Source organism: Choloepus didactylus, chromosome 8 (genome assembly GCF_015220235.1).
Source record: "Choloepus didactylus isolate mChoDid1 chromosome 8, mChoDid1.pri, whole genome shotgun sequence".
NCBI lineage: Eukaryota > Metazoa > Chordata > Mammalia > Pilosa > Megalonychidae > Choloepus > Choloepus didactylus.
The window spans coordinates 66,776,011-66,790,164 of NC_051314.1; the positions used below are offsets into that span (position 1 = coordinate 66,776,011).

At 37.9% G+C, this 14,154-nt stretch overlaps 1 protein-coding gene across 1 annotated transcript; it reads right to left on the reverse strand.

Moving 5' to 3' along the window:
• Positions 1 to 11,980: 11,980 nt before the first annotated feature.
• On the reverse strand, positions 11,981 to 13,534 carry LOC119541698 (exosome complex component CSL4-like). Its single transcript, XM_037845846.1, has one exon. It carries the CDS (start codon positions 13,515 to 13,517, stop codon positions 12,930 to 12,932), a length of 588 nt encoding a protein of 195 aa, XP_037701774.1. The 5' UTR covers positions 13,518 to 13,534; the 3' UTR covers positions 11,981 to 12,929.
• Positions 13,535 to 14,154: the final 620 nt, after the last annotated feature.

Genomic DNA, 14,154 nt, shown 5'->3' on the forward strand with positions numbered 1-14,154 from the left:
ATTCCATTCCAATGGAGTATGGTGTCCAGCAGTTGTTAGAAGGCAGGAAGCTGAGCTGGGCTCAGGTGTTTGGTCAGAGTGACTGCTTGTTGGCAGAGCTTTGGTACCTGGAGAACGAGGGAGCTATACACTTTCCCTTTAAAGTGGCCACAGTGAAGACAGGTTTTACAAAATGCCTTGACATTCAACTGCTTTGGCTTTTCCTTTTGATTGGTCCATTATGTGCTGAAACAATGTTTCCTTTCTTTTGATTTGTGTAACTTTTTTTAAGATTTGCAATTTCCTGTACCAAAATGTTGTGACCTATGTAAGTGTTTTATTTCTTTTCTGTGCTGTCTCCACCCCTCAACTTCCACTTTTCCCCTCTCCCCAAATTTAGATCTGGCCAGCTAAAGACAGTGGTTCTACAACGGTGGGAATTCTTCTAACATTCACAGGAAATATTGACAGTAGAAAGAGATCAATGTAACATTAAGATGTCAATAAGCTTCATTTCAACTTAGGATGGTGTGATGTTTAGGTTCATCATCATCTTGACCAGGTGATGGTACCCAGCTGTCTGGTCAAGCAAGCACTGGCCTAACCATTGATGCAAGTATGTTTGTAGCTGGTTAATAAACCAACAGGCTGGTTTAGTAAATCATCAGTCAATTGGCTGCAGCTGTGACTGATGACGTCAATGAAGGGCATGTCTTCCACAATGAGAGAATGCATTTGTCTGGATTTAATCCAATCAATCAGTTGAAGACTTTTAAGCAAGAAAGATAAAGGACCTTCACTTCTTCTTTGGCTGACCAGCGAAGCATTTCCTGAGGAGTTTGTCAAAGTTGCCACTTCGTTTCCTGAGGAGTTCATCGAAGTTGCCAGTTCGTTTCATGAGGAGTTCACTGAACATCTTCATTGGAGTTGCCAGTTTGCTGCCTACCCTACAGAATTTGGACTCGTGCATACCCACAGTTGCATGAGATACTTTTATAAATCTTATATTCATAGATATCTCTCATTGATTCTGTTTCCCTAGAGAACCCTAACTAATACAGATGGGGTAAAAGTTTAGGTCAATCTGATCTAACACGGGTCTCAGGAACTCATTTCCTCCTTAGTTAACTGTCATCCCTAACACATCCTGTCAACATAGTCTCTTTGTATACACTCCTGAAATGACCAGAGTGAATAGGAGATAGAGGATCAGATATCATATAACTTTCCCAAAAGTAGTACAGGAAGGGTGTTATACCACTAAAACAATCCTGAAATGACAAGATAAAGAAAAAGAGGATAGGGAAGGAGAAAAAGAAGAAAAAAAGGCAGAAAGCATTTTTTGAGTACTTATTGTGTGTCAGACATCCATCATTGGAAGATAGTGTGGTAGAGGGGAGCAAGAGTTGGACTCAAGTCAGACTTCCTGGCTCTGACCTTGACTCTGTGTCTCACCAGATGTGAAGTCTTGGTCAAGCTCCCTAAGAACTTCGTGCCTCAGTTTTCTCACCTTATAGGGTTGCTATGGGTATTAAAGAGTTTAGAAAGTGCCTGGCAGAGTAAATACCCAATGTGTGCTGCCTATTGTCATTAATCATTGCATTTAGTCAAATAATTCACTCTTGAATCAAGAGATATTTTCCCCTCCAGGCCAAGGCTGGTCATACTCTCATTTATTCAATAAATATTCACTGGACACCTCCTATGAGACAGACTCTGTTCAATCTGCTGAGGATATAACAGTGAACAAAACAGACCCAACCCCTGCTTATAAGAAACTTCCATTGTAGTGCCTGGAAGGTTGGTTCCTCAGAAGATATGCTCATATTCCCTTGAGGTGACAGAGATTTGTGAGAAGGAGAAGGAGGCTGGAGATCTAAGTTTGAAAGTAAACATAGGTTTGAAGCATTCACTTATTTATTAAAGAAATATTTACTGAGCACCAACCCTGCTCTAAACACAAGAATACAATGGACAAAATAGATACTGCTGTGAACAAGACACAAAATTCCTATATTCTTGTAATTTATTAACAAAATGCTATATATACTACTAGTAATAAAAAAAAAAAGGAGCATGCAAATGCTTTTTCTGCACCTGCCCTGTCCAATATAGTAGCCAGTAGCCACATTTGGCTATTTAAATGTAAATCAGTTAAAATTAAATAAAATTAAATTTCAGTTCCTCTCTTGCACTACCACTTTTCAAGTGCTCAATAGTTCTCTATGAGATGGTGCTGGCAGAAGCTTAACTTCATTAGGAGCTGATATATTTCACATAAAATTATAATATTTTTAAATACCATTTTTGGCCTTTATCGAAGAATAATTTCTCCAAATTCCACTCCCCCTTTTTTAATTAGAGAAGTTGTGGGTTTACAGAAAAATCATGCATAAAATACAGTTTCATATACTACCCTTTTATTAACACCTTGCATTGCTGTGGCACTTATGTTAGAAGTGATGAAAGCATATTTTTTGTAATTGTGCTATTAACTATATTCCATGGTCTGCTTTAGGTTTCACTGTGTTGTACAGTCCTATGGATTTTTTTAAAAAAATTTACACTAGCAGCATATATACAACCTAAAATTTCCCCTTTAAACGTCATTTAAATATATAATTCAGTGCTGTTAATTACGTTCACAATATTGTGCTGCCATCACCATCACCCATTATCAAAACTTTTCCATCATCTCAAATAGAAGCTGTGTACAATTTAAGCATTGACATCCAATTCTCTACCCCCCTCCCCTAGCAAATTATATTCTGGTGTCTAACTTTAGGAATTTGCTTATTCTACTTATTTTATATCAGTGAGATCATACAATATCAGCCCTTTTGTGTCAGGCTTATTTTACTCAATATGATGTCTTTAAGGTTCATCTTTGTTGTCACATAAATCAGGACTCCATTCCTTTTTTACAGCTGAATAGTATTCCATTGTATTTATATACCACATTTCATTTATCCATTCAGTTGATGGGCACCAGGGTTGCTTCCGTATTTTGGCAATTGTGAATAATGCTGCTATGAACAACAGTGTGTAAATATCTGTTTGAGTCCCTGCTTTCAATTCTTTGGTTGTATATACCAGGAAGTGGGTTTTCTGGGATATATGGTAATTTCATACTTAACTTTGTGAGGAAGTGCCAAACTGTTTTTCACAGCAGCTATACCATTTTACATTCCCATCAGCAATAACTGAGTGTTCCAATTTCTTCAATTTCTCTCCAACACTTGTGATTTTCTGTTTTGTTAATATTAACCATTCACATGGGTTTGACATGGTGTATTGTGGTTTTGATTTGCATTTCCCTAATGGCCAATGATGTTGAACATCTTTTCATGTGTTATTGGCCATTTGTATAACTTCTTTGAAGAAATATCAATTCAAACATTTTGCCCATTTTTAAATTAGGTTGTTTATCTTTTTGTTGTTTAGTTTAAGATTTCTTTCTGTATCCCTAATATTAAACCCTTATTGGAGATGCAGTTTCCAAATATTTTTCCCATTATGTAAGTAGTTGTTTTACTTTCATGATGAAGTCCTTCAATGCACAAGTTTTTAATTTTCATGAGGTCCCATTTATTTATTTTTTCTTTTGTTGCTTGTGCTTTGGATGTAAAGTTGAAGAAACCATTGCCTAATACAAAGTTCTGAAGATGCCTCCCTAGATTTTCTTTTAGTAGTTTTATATTTCTGGTTATTCATTTAGGTATTTAATCCATTTTGAGTTGATTTTTGTATATGGTATGAAATAGGGGTCCAACTTCACTCTTTTACATATGTACATCCAGTTTTCCCAGCACCATTTGTTGAAATGACTGTTCTTCCCCAATTGAATGGACCTTAGTGCCTTTGTCAAAAATCAGTTAACCATAAAGGTGACAGTTCATTGCTGAGCTCTCAGTTCAATTCTAATAGTCTATATGTCTGTCTTTGTGCCAGTACCATGCTGTTTTGATTCCTGTAGCTTTGTAATAAGTTTTAAAATAGAGAAGTGTGAGTCTTCCAATTTCATCCTTCTTTTCCAAGATGTCTTTGGCTATTTGGGGCCCCTAACCCTTCCATACAAATTTGATGATTGACTTTTCCATTTTTGCAAAGAAGACTGTTAGAATTTTGATTAGGATGGCACTGAATCTGCAAATCAATTTGGGTAGAACTGGCATCTGAACAATATTTAGTCTTCCAATCATGGAAGGTCCTTCCATTTATTTAGGTCTTCTTTGATTTCTTTTAGCAGTGTTTTGTAGATTTCTGTGTACAATTCCTATACACCCTTGGTTAGATTATTCCTAGGTATTTGATTCTTTTAGTTACTATTGTAAATGGATTTTTTTTCTTGATTTGCTCTTCAGATTGTTCATTAGTAGTCTAGAATCACTACTGAGTTTTTTGGTGTTGATCTTGTACTCCACAACTTTGCTGAATTTGTTTATTAGTTCTGGTAACTTTGTTTGGATTTTAGGATTTCTGTGTATAGGATCATGTCATCCACAAATAGTGAAAGTTTTACTTCTTCCTTTCCAATTTGGTTGCCTTTTATTTTTATTTCTTGTCTACTTTGGCTAGGATTTCCTGCTCCCTTTGGGTTTAGTTTGCTCTTCTTTTTCTAGATCCCCCCATTTTGAGGTTAGATCTCCGACTTGAGACCTTTCTTCTTTTTAATATAATCATTTAGAGCAATAAATTTCTCTCTCAGCACTGCCTTGGCTGTATCCCGTAAGTTTTGGTATGTTGTATCTTCATTTTCATTTGCCTCAAGATATTTCTTAATTTCCTTTGTGATTTCTTCTTTGACCTATAGGTTGTTTATGAGAACATTGTTTAATTTCCATATATTCCTGAATTTTCCATTTCTCCCTCTGTTATTGATTTCTAGCTTCATCTCACTGTGGTTAGAGAAGATACATTGTATGGCTTCTATGATTTTGAATTTATTGAGACTTGTTTTGTGACTTAACATGTGGTCTATCCTGATGATGATCCATGTACACAAGAGAAGAATGTATACTCTGTTGCTGTTGAATGAAGACTTCTAAATATGACTGTTAAGGTCTGGTTGGTTTAGTGTATCATTCAAGTCACATTTACTTATTGATATTCTGTCTAAATATTCTATTCATTATTGCAAGCTATATATTAAAGTCTACTGTTAATGTAGAAATGTTTATTTCTCCCTTCAAATCTGTCAATATTTGCTTTATATATTTGAGAAGTCTGCTGTTACATGCATTCATACTTATAATTGTTTAGTCTTCTTGTTGAATTGACCCCTTTATCAGTCTATAATGTCCTTCTTTGTCCCTCATAAGGGTTTTTGACTTAGAATTTATTTTATCTGATATAAGTATCACTACCTCAGCTCTCTTTTGGTTACTACTTGTGTGTTTTTGGTTCCATTCTTTTATTTTCAACCTACTATTGTCTTTGAATTTAAGGTATCTTTTAAATAGCATATAGTTGATTCAAACTTTTTATTCATTCTACCAATTTCAATCTGTTGACTAGAGAGTTTAATCCATTTACATTTAAAGTAACTACAGATAATATTGGACTTCCTTCTGCTATTTTGCTTTTTAGTCTTTGTATGTCTTATGCCTTTTTGATCCTCAATTCTTATGTTAATGCCTTTCATATTTATTTGATTTTTTTGTATTGTACTATATGGGGTCCCTTCTCATTTCCTTCTGGATATGTGCTTCATACTTTATGTTTACCATGGGGTTAATATTTAACATTCTAAATATATAACAATCATATTTTATTTGATGCCAACTTAATGTCAATAGCATACATGTATACTGTTCCTAGACCTATCTATCCCCCACCTTTTTTTGTACCTATTACAAATTATATCTTTGCACATTGTATGTCAAAAATGATAGATTTAGCATTACTTTTTATGCACTTGCATTTTAACACCTGTGAGAAGGAAGAAGTTGAACTACATACCAAAACAAAACAAAACAAAACAAAAAAAGCAATACCATAGTATTGGCATTTATAAGTACCCATATGGTTACCTTAACTGGAGGTCTTTATTTCTTTACACTGCTTTGATCCACTATATAGTGACCTTTCCTTTCGGTCTGAAGAACTCACTTTAACATTATTCGTAGAACACATCTAGTGGTAATGAACTCCCTCAGCTTTCTTTTATCTGGGAATGTCTTAAACTCTACCTTATTTTTTAAAAGTCTCACCTGATATAAAATTCTTCATTGGCAATTGTTTTCTCAGTGGGTTATTTCAACCCACTGTCTTCTTGCCTCCATGGTTTCTGATGAGAAATTGGGACTTAATCTAATTAGGACTCCCTTGTACATAACATGTTGCTTTTCTCTTGCAGCTTTCAGAACTGCTTCCTTGCCCATTCAATTCAACTGCATGACTACTATGTGTCAGGGCATATTCCTTTTCAAATTTATGTGTTTGGTATTCTTTGGACTTCTTCAATTTGCTAAGCTTGGGAAGTTGTCTGTCATTATTTCTTTTAGTATTCCTTCCTTCCTTCTGCCACTTTCTCTCATCTCCTTTTGGGATTCCCATAATGTATATATTGGTATGCTTGGTGGTATACCACATGTCTCTTAAGCTATTTTTGCTTTTTATAAATTCTTTCTTCTTTCTACTCCTCAGCTTGAGTCATTTTAATTGTCTTGCCTTTGAAGTCACTGATTCTTCATTCTGCCAGCTCTACTCCACTCTTGAAACCCTCCTGGGAATTTTTCATTTCAGTTATTGTGGTCTTCAACCCCAATAGTTCTGCTTGGTTCCTTTTTTAAACTTTCTATCTCTTTATTGAGTTTCTCACATTGTTCATTTGCTGTTTTCCTAATATCCTTTAGTTCTCTCTTTGTGCTTTCCTTCATGTTTGTTTTGTGTTTTCCTTGGGCATCTTGAAGATTATTTTTTTTTAAAGTTTTTGTCCAGTATGTCCACAGTTTCATCTTCTTCATTGATGTTTTCTGGATTTTTATCCTTTTCCTTTGGATGGACCATCATTTCCAGTTTCTTTGCCTTGTAATCTTTTTTTGCACACTGTACATTTCAATATTTAAAAATGATAACTCTTGGTTTAGTCCCTGAGCTGTTTCTGGAGTTTTTATCCAGCTAGTGATATGATAGATTTTCTTGTGTGTGAGAAGCTAACAAAATCAAACAAACCAATGCAAAACAAACAAACAAGCAAACAAACCATTCACAGTGTTTTCATATTGTCTTTGCATTGGCCAGTGCTCTCCTTCAGAATTCAACCCTGCTATCAAGAAGGTCAGCCCAAGATGAATGCAAAGTACAGGATCCTCCCTGTCTTTTCTGAGCCTATGTCTTTTCCTGCACTTGTGCCTGCTAGTGTCCTTAGGAGTTCTGGTTTACCAGAATTTGAATGCCCGCTCTACTCCCTGGGAAACAGTCCTTCTCCCTCTCCCAGGTATTCAACCACAGGACTTAAAGCAGGTAAGCATTCGTCCCAGGCTGCCCAACCAATTGTTTCTTGCACTGCTTTAGCTGTCCCAAGCTGTTTTTGTCTGGAGGACAAATTCGATGCGGTGGGGGAACAAGCCAGAGAGGTGTTTCCTAAGTCAGTCTTTCCCAGCTGGAAGGAGGCCAGGGACCCACCAAGGGAGTGCTGGCCAGCTCCACACTGCCCTGGGGAGAAGGCGAGGGAGAGGCCAGCAAGTGTGCCAGGAGCTTCTCCTGTGGCTCTTTGAAGCTGCATTTTCCTTAACTGTTTTAAGGAAGGGTACTGTCTTTAAGATTCCTCTGCCACTTTGGCCTGAGGCAGCTTGGAACAAAGGCTGCCCTCAGAGCTCAGGCCCTGGTGATCTGTGGTAGCTGATCAAAAGCAGTGATCGGTGATCAGACCACACAAGCCCAGATCTTGAGGAACTAGGTCTTTATATCCCAACCTGGCACCAAAAAGCTGCACCAGGAGCCAGCGTTGAGGACCTCACTGCTGCCTGCCACAAGGCTGGGGATGGAGGGTGGTAGTTGCTGTACAGAGAGTAAAATCACCAGTATTTACTGCAGTTTATCAGCCTCTTATTCCTGCTCTTGCCTGGATACTGCGCAGTATTCTACTAGACCTTGGAGTTTCAAAATAGTTGATTCAAACAGTTCCTGCCTGTTTAATAGTTGTTCTGGTGGAGGGAATGATTCCTGGAGCTTCCTACTTTGCCATCTTCCCACAATCCTCTCCAAAATAATAATATTTAATACTTATATAATACCTACTATTTTCCAGACAGTTTTCTAAATTCTTTACATATATCCACTCATTTCAAATTCACAGCATTTTATGAGGTAGGAACTCTTATTATACCCATTTTACACATAGGGTTGCTGTGACCAGATTGGTCAAGTAACTTGCCCAAGGTCACACAACTAGTTGGTTACTTTTTCAATTATATCCTTCAATTATAGCTCCTGATTGACAAATAGTTTCAGTTCTATTGAAAGATCTGAAAAGCCAGCTCATCTCATCTGTGGTGCCTAATAGGACTTTCCATTGATTTCTGTGCCCTAGCTCTCTCTGGTGTACCCTCATTTTAGTTCTTCTGAGTTTTGGTTTCTCTGCTTTTCTATTGATGACATGATTTACCCCATATTCTTTCAAATCTTATTTTTACCCTTTAGGTTAATGAAAATTTATTTCTGTTGCTTTTGAACAAAAAAAAAAACCTTAACAAATAAACAAACCTTCATCAACTCAAAAAGTGATCTGTTCTCTCAGTGCCTTACAGGAGTCCCAACTCCTCAGTGTAAAATAAATGTTCTCCATAATAGAGCTACAATATAATTTTCCTTCCATATCTCCCAAATACTCCCCTACACAAATCCAGTTCTTCCCTTCCAAGAATCCTGAAGATCTGGGCTTATTCCTGTCTTGTTTACTCAGTGTCCTGAAATATTCTTTATGCTTTTCACATATGTATTTCACTCATTTGTCTGATTATTCCAAACCAAACATTTTATCTCAGCTCAAATTTCAGTGCCTTGGGAAAACCTTTACAACCATAATCTTCATGAAGCAATCTCTCTGTTCTCTAAACTCCCAAGCAACTAATGGGTGTTTGATTCATTTGGCTCCTAATCATACTTTTTCTTGAAAAGTTCCTCTAGAGCAGTGGTTAACAACTTTGGCTGCCCATTGGGGTCATCTGTTGAACTTTGAGAACTACTAAAACTGAACACCCACAGAGTGTTAGATTTCATGTATTTGGGGTGTGGCCTGGACATCAGTATTTTCAACATTCCCCATGTGATTCTAATATGCAGCCAAGGTTGAGAACCACCATTCTAGAGTGTGGCAGGGAGAGTAATTGATGGATGGCCCCAGCTGCTGTGCTCCAATCCCTCACAATGTCCTTACTGAAGCCACACTACCCACAGGTTGCTCCCAGCCAATGATGGAGTACAACAGAGATGCTAATGCAGGTCCAGTCCTGCAAGTCTTGGAACACGATTGGTAACTGTTCTAGTTTGCTAATGTTGCCAGAATGCAAAACACCAGAGTTGGATTGGCTTTCATAAAAAGGGGTTTATTTGGTTACACAGTTACAGTCTTAAGGCCATAAAGTGTCCAAGGTAACACATCAGCAATCGGGTACCTTCACTGGAGGATGGCCAATGGCATCCGGAGAACTTCTGTTAGCTGGGAAGGCACGTGGCTGGCCATCTGTTCCAAGTTCTGGTTTCAAAATGACTTTCTCCTGGGACTTTCCTCTCTAGGCTTCAGCTTCTCTTCAAAATGTCACTCTCAGTTGCTCTTGGGGCATTTGTCCTCTCTTAGCTTCTTCAGAGCAAAAGTCTGCTTTCAAAGGCCATCTCCAGAATGTCTCTGTAAGCTGAAGCTCCTCTCAGTTCCAGTGCATTCTTCAAAGTGTCCCTCTTGGCTGTAGCAGCTTGTTCCTTCTGTCTGATCTTATGTAGTGCTCCAGTAATTTAATTCAGACCCACCCTGAATGGGCGGGCCAACATCTCCATGGAAATTATCCAATCAGAGTCATCACCCACAGTTGGGTGGGGCACATCTCCATGGAAACACTCAAAGAATTACAATCTAATTAACACTGATAGGTCTGCCTACACAAGATTACCTCAAAGATAATGGTATTTGGGGGGAAATAATACATTCAAACTGGTACAGTGACTTTAACTCAGGGACACCCCCCCACCCCCATCAGTTGGATAGAATCTTTCTTAAAACTGCACTGCAGTGTGAGACTCTTCTTACCCAACCTTCCTTCCTTCCCTCTCTCCTTCACAGGGGTCAGACCAGCATCTCTCTCTAAAAGGTCTCCTTGTCTCCTTCAGTTCCTCCTTTCTTTCCCCAATAAATCTTTTACACATCTAATCCTCAGAGGATCCAAACCAACAGAGGATCCAAACCAACAGAACAAGAAGACATAATATAGGCCAGACCAGAGGTAGAGGTGGCTTGTATCAAGGTGGTGTCAGCCTAGGCTCACACCAAGCAAAACAGATACCAGATTTAATGAGGTGTTTTAAGTTTCACATCCCACCTGCCTACTGCTGGAGACAGACCTCCTCACAACCTGCCAGATTAGAGTTTATGTGGAGGACTTCTATATCTGAAGCTAAAGCAAGCTGGTAAGGCACTGACATCATGGAATTTAGAATGGTTTCCTTCAGCTAGTTTTAAAACTTTCTACAATTCAGATCAATTTCAAAGTTTTAGGAGCATGAAACTTTTCAATGACAGACATTATAGCATTGCTATTTGTGCCACTATAGTCATAGAGCATTTCTACTGCTAACATTGTATTTCAAGAGCCATAAAATTTACAGTATGCTGAAATGTGGCAGGCAGAGTTAGCCACAAAAATTTTCAAAATTTCCCACAAGGGCTCCGTTACTCCATTCTTTTTTTTTTTTTTTTAAGTATGTACACTGTTTTATTAGATCTAATGCTATTGTACACTTAACAGACTACAGTATAGTGTAAACATAACTTTTATATGCACTGGGACACCAAAAAATTTACAAGACTTGCTTCACTGCAGTGGTCTGTAACTGAAACCACGAGATCTGCAAGGTATGCCTGCAGTTGTTCAATGATATCCAATGGAATGAATGATATTCAAAAAAGCACTCATGATTAATGAACCAATGGCAGTCTGGAGAGACTCTACTGGCATGCCCAAAGTTCTATTTAGTAATTGGCATAAGGGAGGCACCACAGCACAGAACAAAGAACCTGGGCTTTTTAGTAAAACAGACTTGGTGTTGAATACTGCTCTGCTGCCTGATGGCTATATGACTTGAAACAAGTAAATTAGTCTTTCTAAGCTTTAGTATCCTTCTTTGTAAAATATGAAAATGAGTACTACTTTATAGGGTCACTGTGAGGTTCAGAGATGACATAAAATGGCTGTTGGTGAAAGAATCAGTTGGTAGAGTATTTCTGGAAGACAATAAGGGAGAATCAAAATTTAAAATACCTACATTCTTGGACCTAACATTCCATTTCTCTATAAATATATTTATACAAAAGCATCACAGGCACACACAAAGATATATGATCAGGTATTTCTCTGTAGTATTATCTATAATAGATAAAACTGTAAAGTTCTTAAATAGCCATAAACAGGGAACTAATTAAACAAACTACATGAAAGTGTTTAGAATAAGGCCTAGCTTTAGTAGATTCTTGAGATGGCAATCAGAGATATAATAATAACACTCATATATAACAATAAAACTAATATGTACTAAGAACTTTTATGCATTTCTTCCTTACAATACCCTGATGAGGTAGGTCATACCACTCCTGATGAGGAAACAGACTTAAAGACATAAAAAATAACTTGCTCAAGAATCAATGTCACTATCCTGACTGTAATTTTGCAAAATGTCACCAGTGTGGGAAACCAGGCTAAGTATACAAGGATCCCTCTGTATTATTTCTTGCAGCTGCATGTGAATCTACAATTATCTCCAAAATTTCAATTAAAAAAAAAAAAAAAAAAAAACCCTGCTCAAGGCAAGTAGAGGATACAAACCCAGGGGGGCTGACTCCAAAGCTCACCCACAGTCACTGTCACTATGTATAGCAGACTGGGCTTCCTGAGTAACAGCTCATACTCATCTTAATTCTCATCCTTTCTTCATCCTTAAACTTATGTATTCCTTTCTACTTCTGCAAATTTGCTTGATCTTCTGTCTCTGCTTTGAATATCTTCAATTCACTCATCTAAATTCTTTAATTCCTTTTTATCTCATGTCACAAATCCTTCCCTGGCCACCTCAAATGACAGTTGTCTGTCTCTCTATTCAATTCAGATTTAATAAACACTACATTAGTAATACTACATTTCCCAAATTATTTTCAAAACTACTCACATGCTGGAGGACCACATGTCTGTAATTTCCACCAAACCATAATCTCCCTCAACTAGACAATGTATATAAAGTACTTGACCCAGTGAATACTCAATAAACAAAGGCTTAAAACACAACAAATGTAAAAAGGATTGGAAATCAGGCTTTGTCCAGAACAAGCAAGCACATATACAAGTCAGTTAAAGCACAAAACCAGGCAAACCCTTGCTCTGTCAGGATACCATTTAGATTCCTATCCCTGCTCAAGACAAAAGAAACCATAAAATTCTTTCAGTAAAACTATTTTCTTTGTCACAGAAAAAAATACACATTTATAAGGACTGTCAGGAGAAATAGGTTATTTCCAACATTACACAATTTGTTCGCTGGTGCCTCCAAAAGAGAAGTTTCACCACGCAAGAGAAAGGTATAAGAAAAATTCTCCACCTATGGAACACAGTTCCAGCAGATTTTTCTAGGGGTGGTTGCTGGCTGACCCCATATGTCTGAATAAAGACAATGGCATCTTGATGTTATTTTCATACATGTACTCTCAGAAACAGCTTAATCCTCTCCATTGGGTAAAATATGGCTTCTTAGGTCTGCAAGAATTCAGGCTGCACTCGTGCCACTTTCCGGAATTCTTTAGTGTGGGTCTTAGGGCACTGCATCTCACACCAGCTGATGGGTACCATCTGCACACCTGATTCACTGTGGGCCACCACCACTCCTAGCTCATTTTCAGCGGTGGTCAGCAGGTAGTTGGACTGTGCATCACCTAGGGATATCACTTTGGCCAAGACAATATCACCTGGGTGGAAACTCTTATAACTTTCAACCTTGTCTTTTTCAGTAGCTCGGGCATCTTCCTTGCGGATAGTTCCTCGAAAGGAGTTCTTAAGTGGTGTGGACCCCACATATAGGATATGTACTTTGGCAAAGCGTGAATTGATGCTAGAGACCTTACAGGTTACAACAGCCCCCACATCTGGCAGTAACTGAGACTCTGTCTCTCTTATCACAGACACCACAGGAAGCGCGCCGTTTTCGCTGCTTTTCGTTAGGCAGCCAGCAAGCGACGAGAAGATGTAGCCGTGCCGGGTGTAGGTGCCGCTGCCCGGGCTGCCCTCCTCCAAGTTGCAAAGACGTTCGCCCGGGATGCAGTACCTCACAGGCGGCGCCATAACTAACCCCCTCCGAAAGCCCGGGTGAAACTCCGTTATTCCAGTCTTAAAAAGCAAGAATGAAAATGTAAGTAAAAAATTGTTTAGCATCCATTTAACTTAAAATGGTGACTTCTGGAGGAATCATTCTATTATACAATCAAACTTGGTGAATGAAAATCGTCATGTGAGGAAGTAAGGATTTTCTATTTAGATATTCCATCAGAGAGCCACTTAAAAAGGTATATTAGTTGGGAACATCCAATTGCTGTTCAGTTCAGTTTTCACAGGAGATCATTAAAAAGAGTCTTTTATTTAGGCCTTTATTTTCTTTCTACTGGAAGAGTACATTTTGAAAAGCCATCACCATCTCTGATTCTTAAAGAGAATGGAAGCACTGAATTTAATCTCTAAAAAGAGAGAAATGAGAGCAAAAAAACTTGGCATCCAATGGCCCAGATCATTGCTATTGAGTTATTTCTTATTCCCACAAGAAAGTGGATTTATGAAATGGAAAGTGAGCCCGCAATTTCATTCTTCTTTCACATTAATGCGGATGCAGTATCTTAGTTGATATTTCTGTAGTTGAAAGAGTAGCAACTAAATTTTAAAGCTAACTTTCCCCATGGGTGGAAAGCCTTTTGACTAACAAATTTCA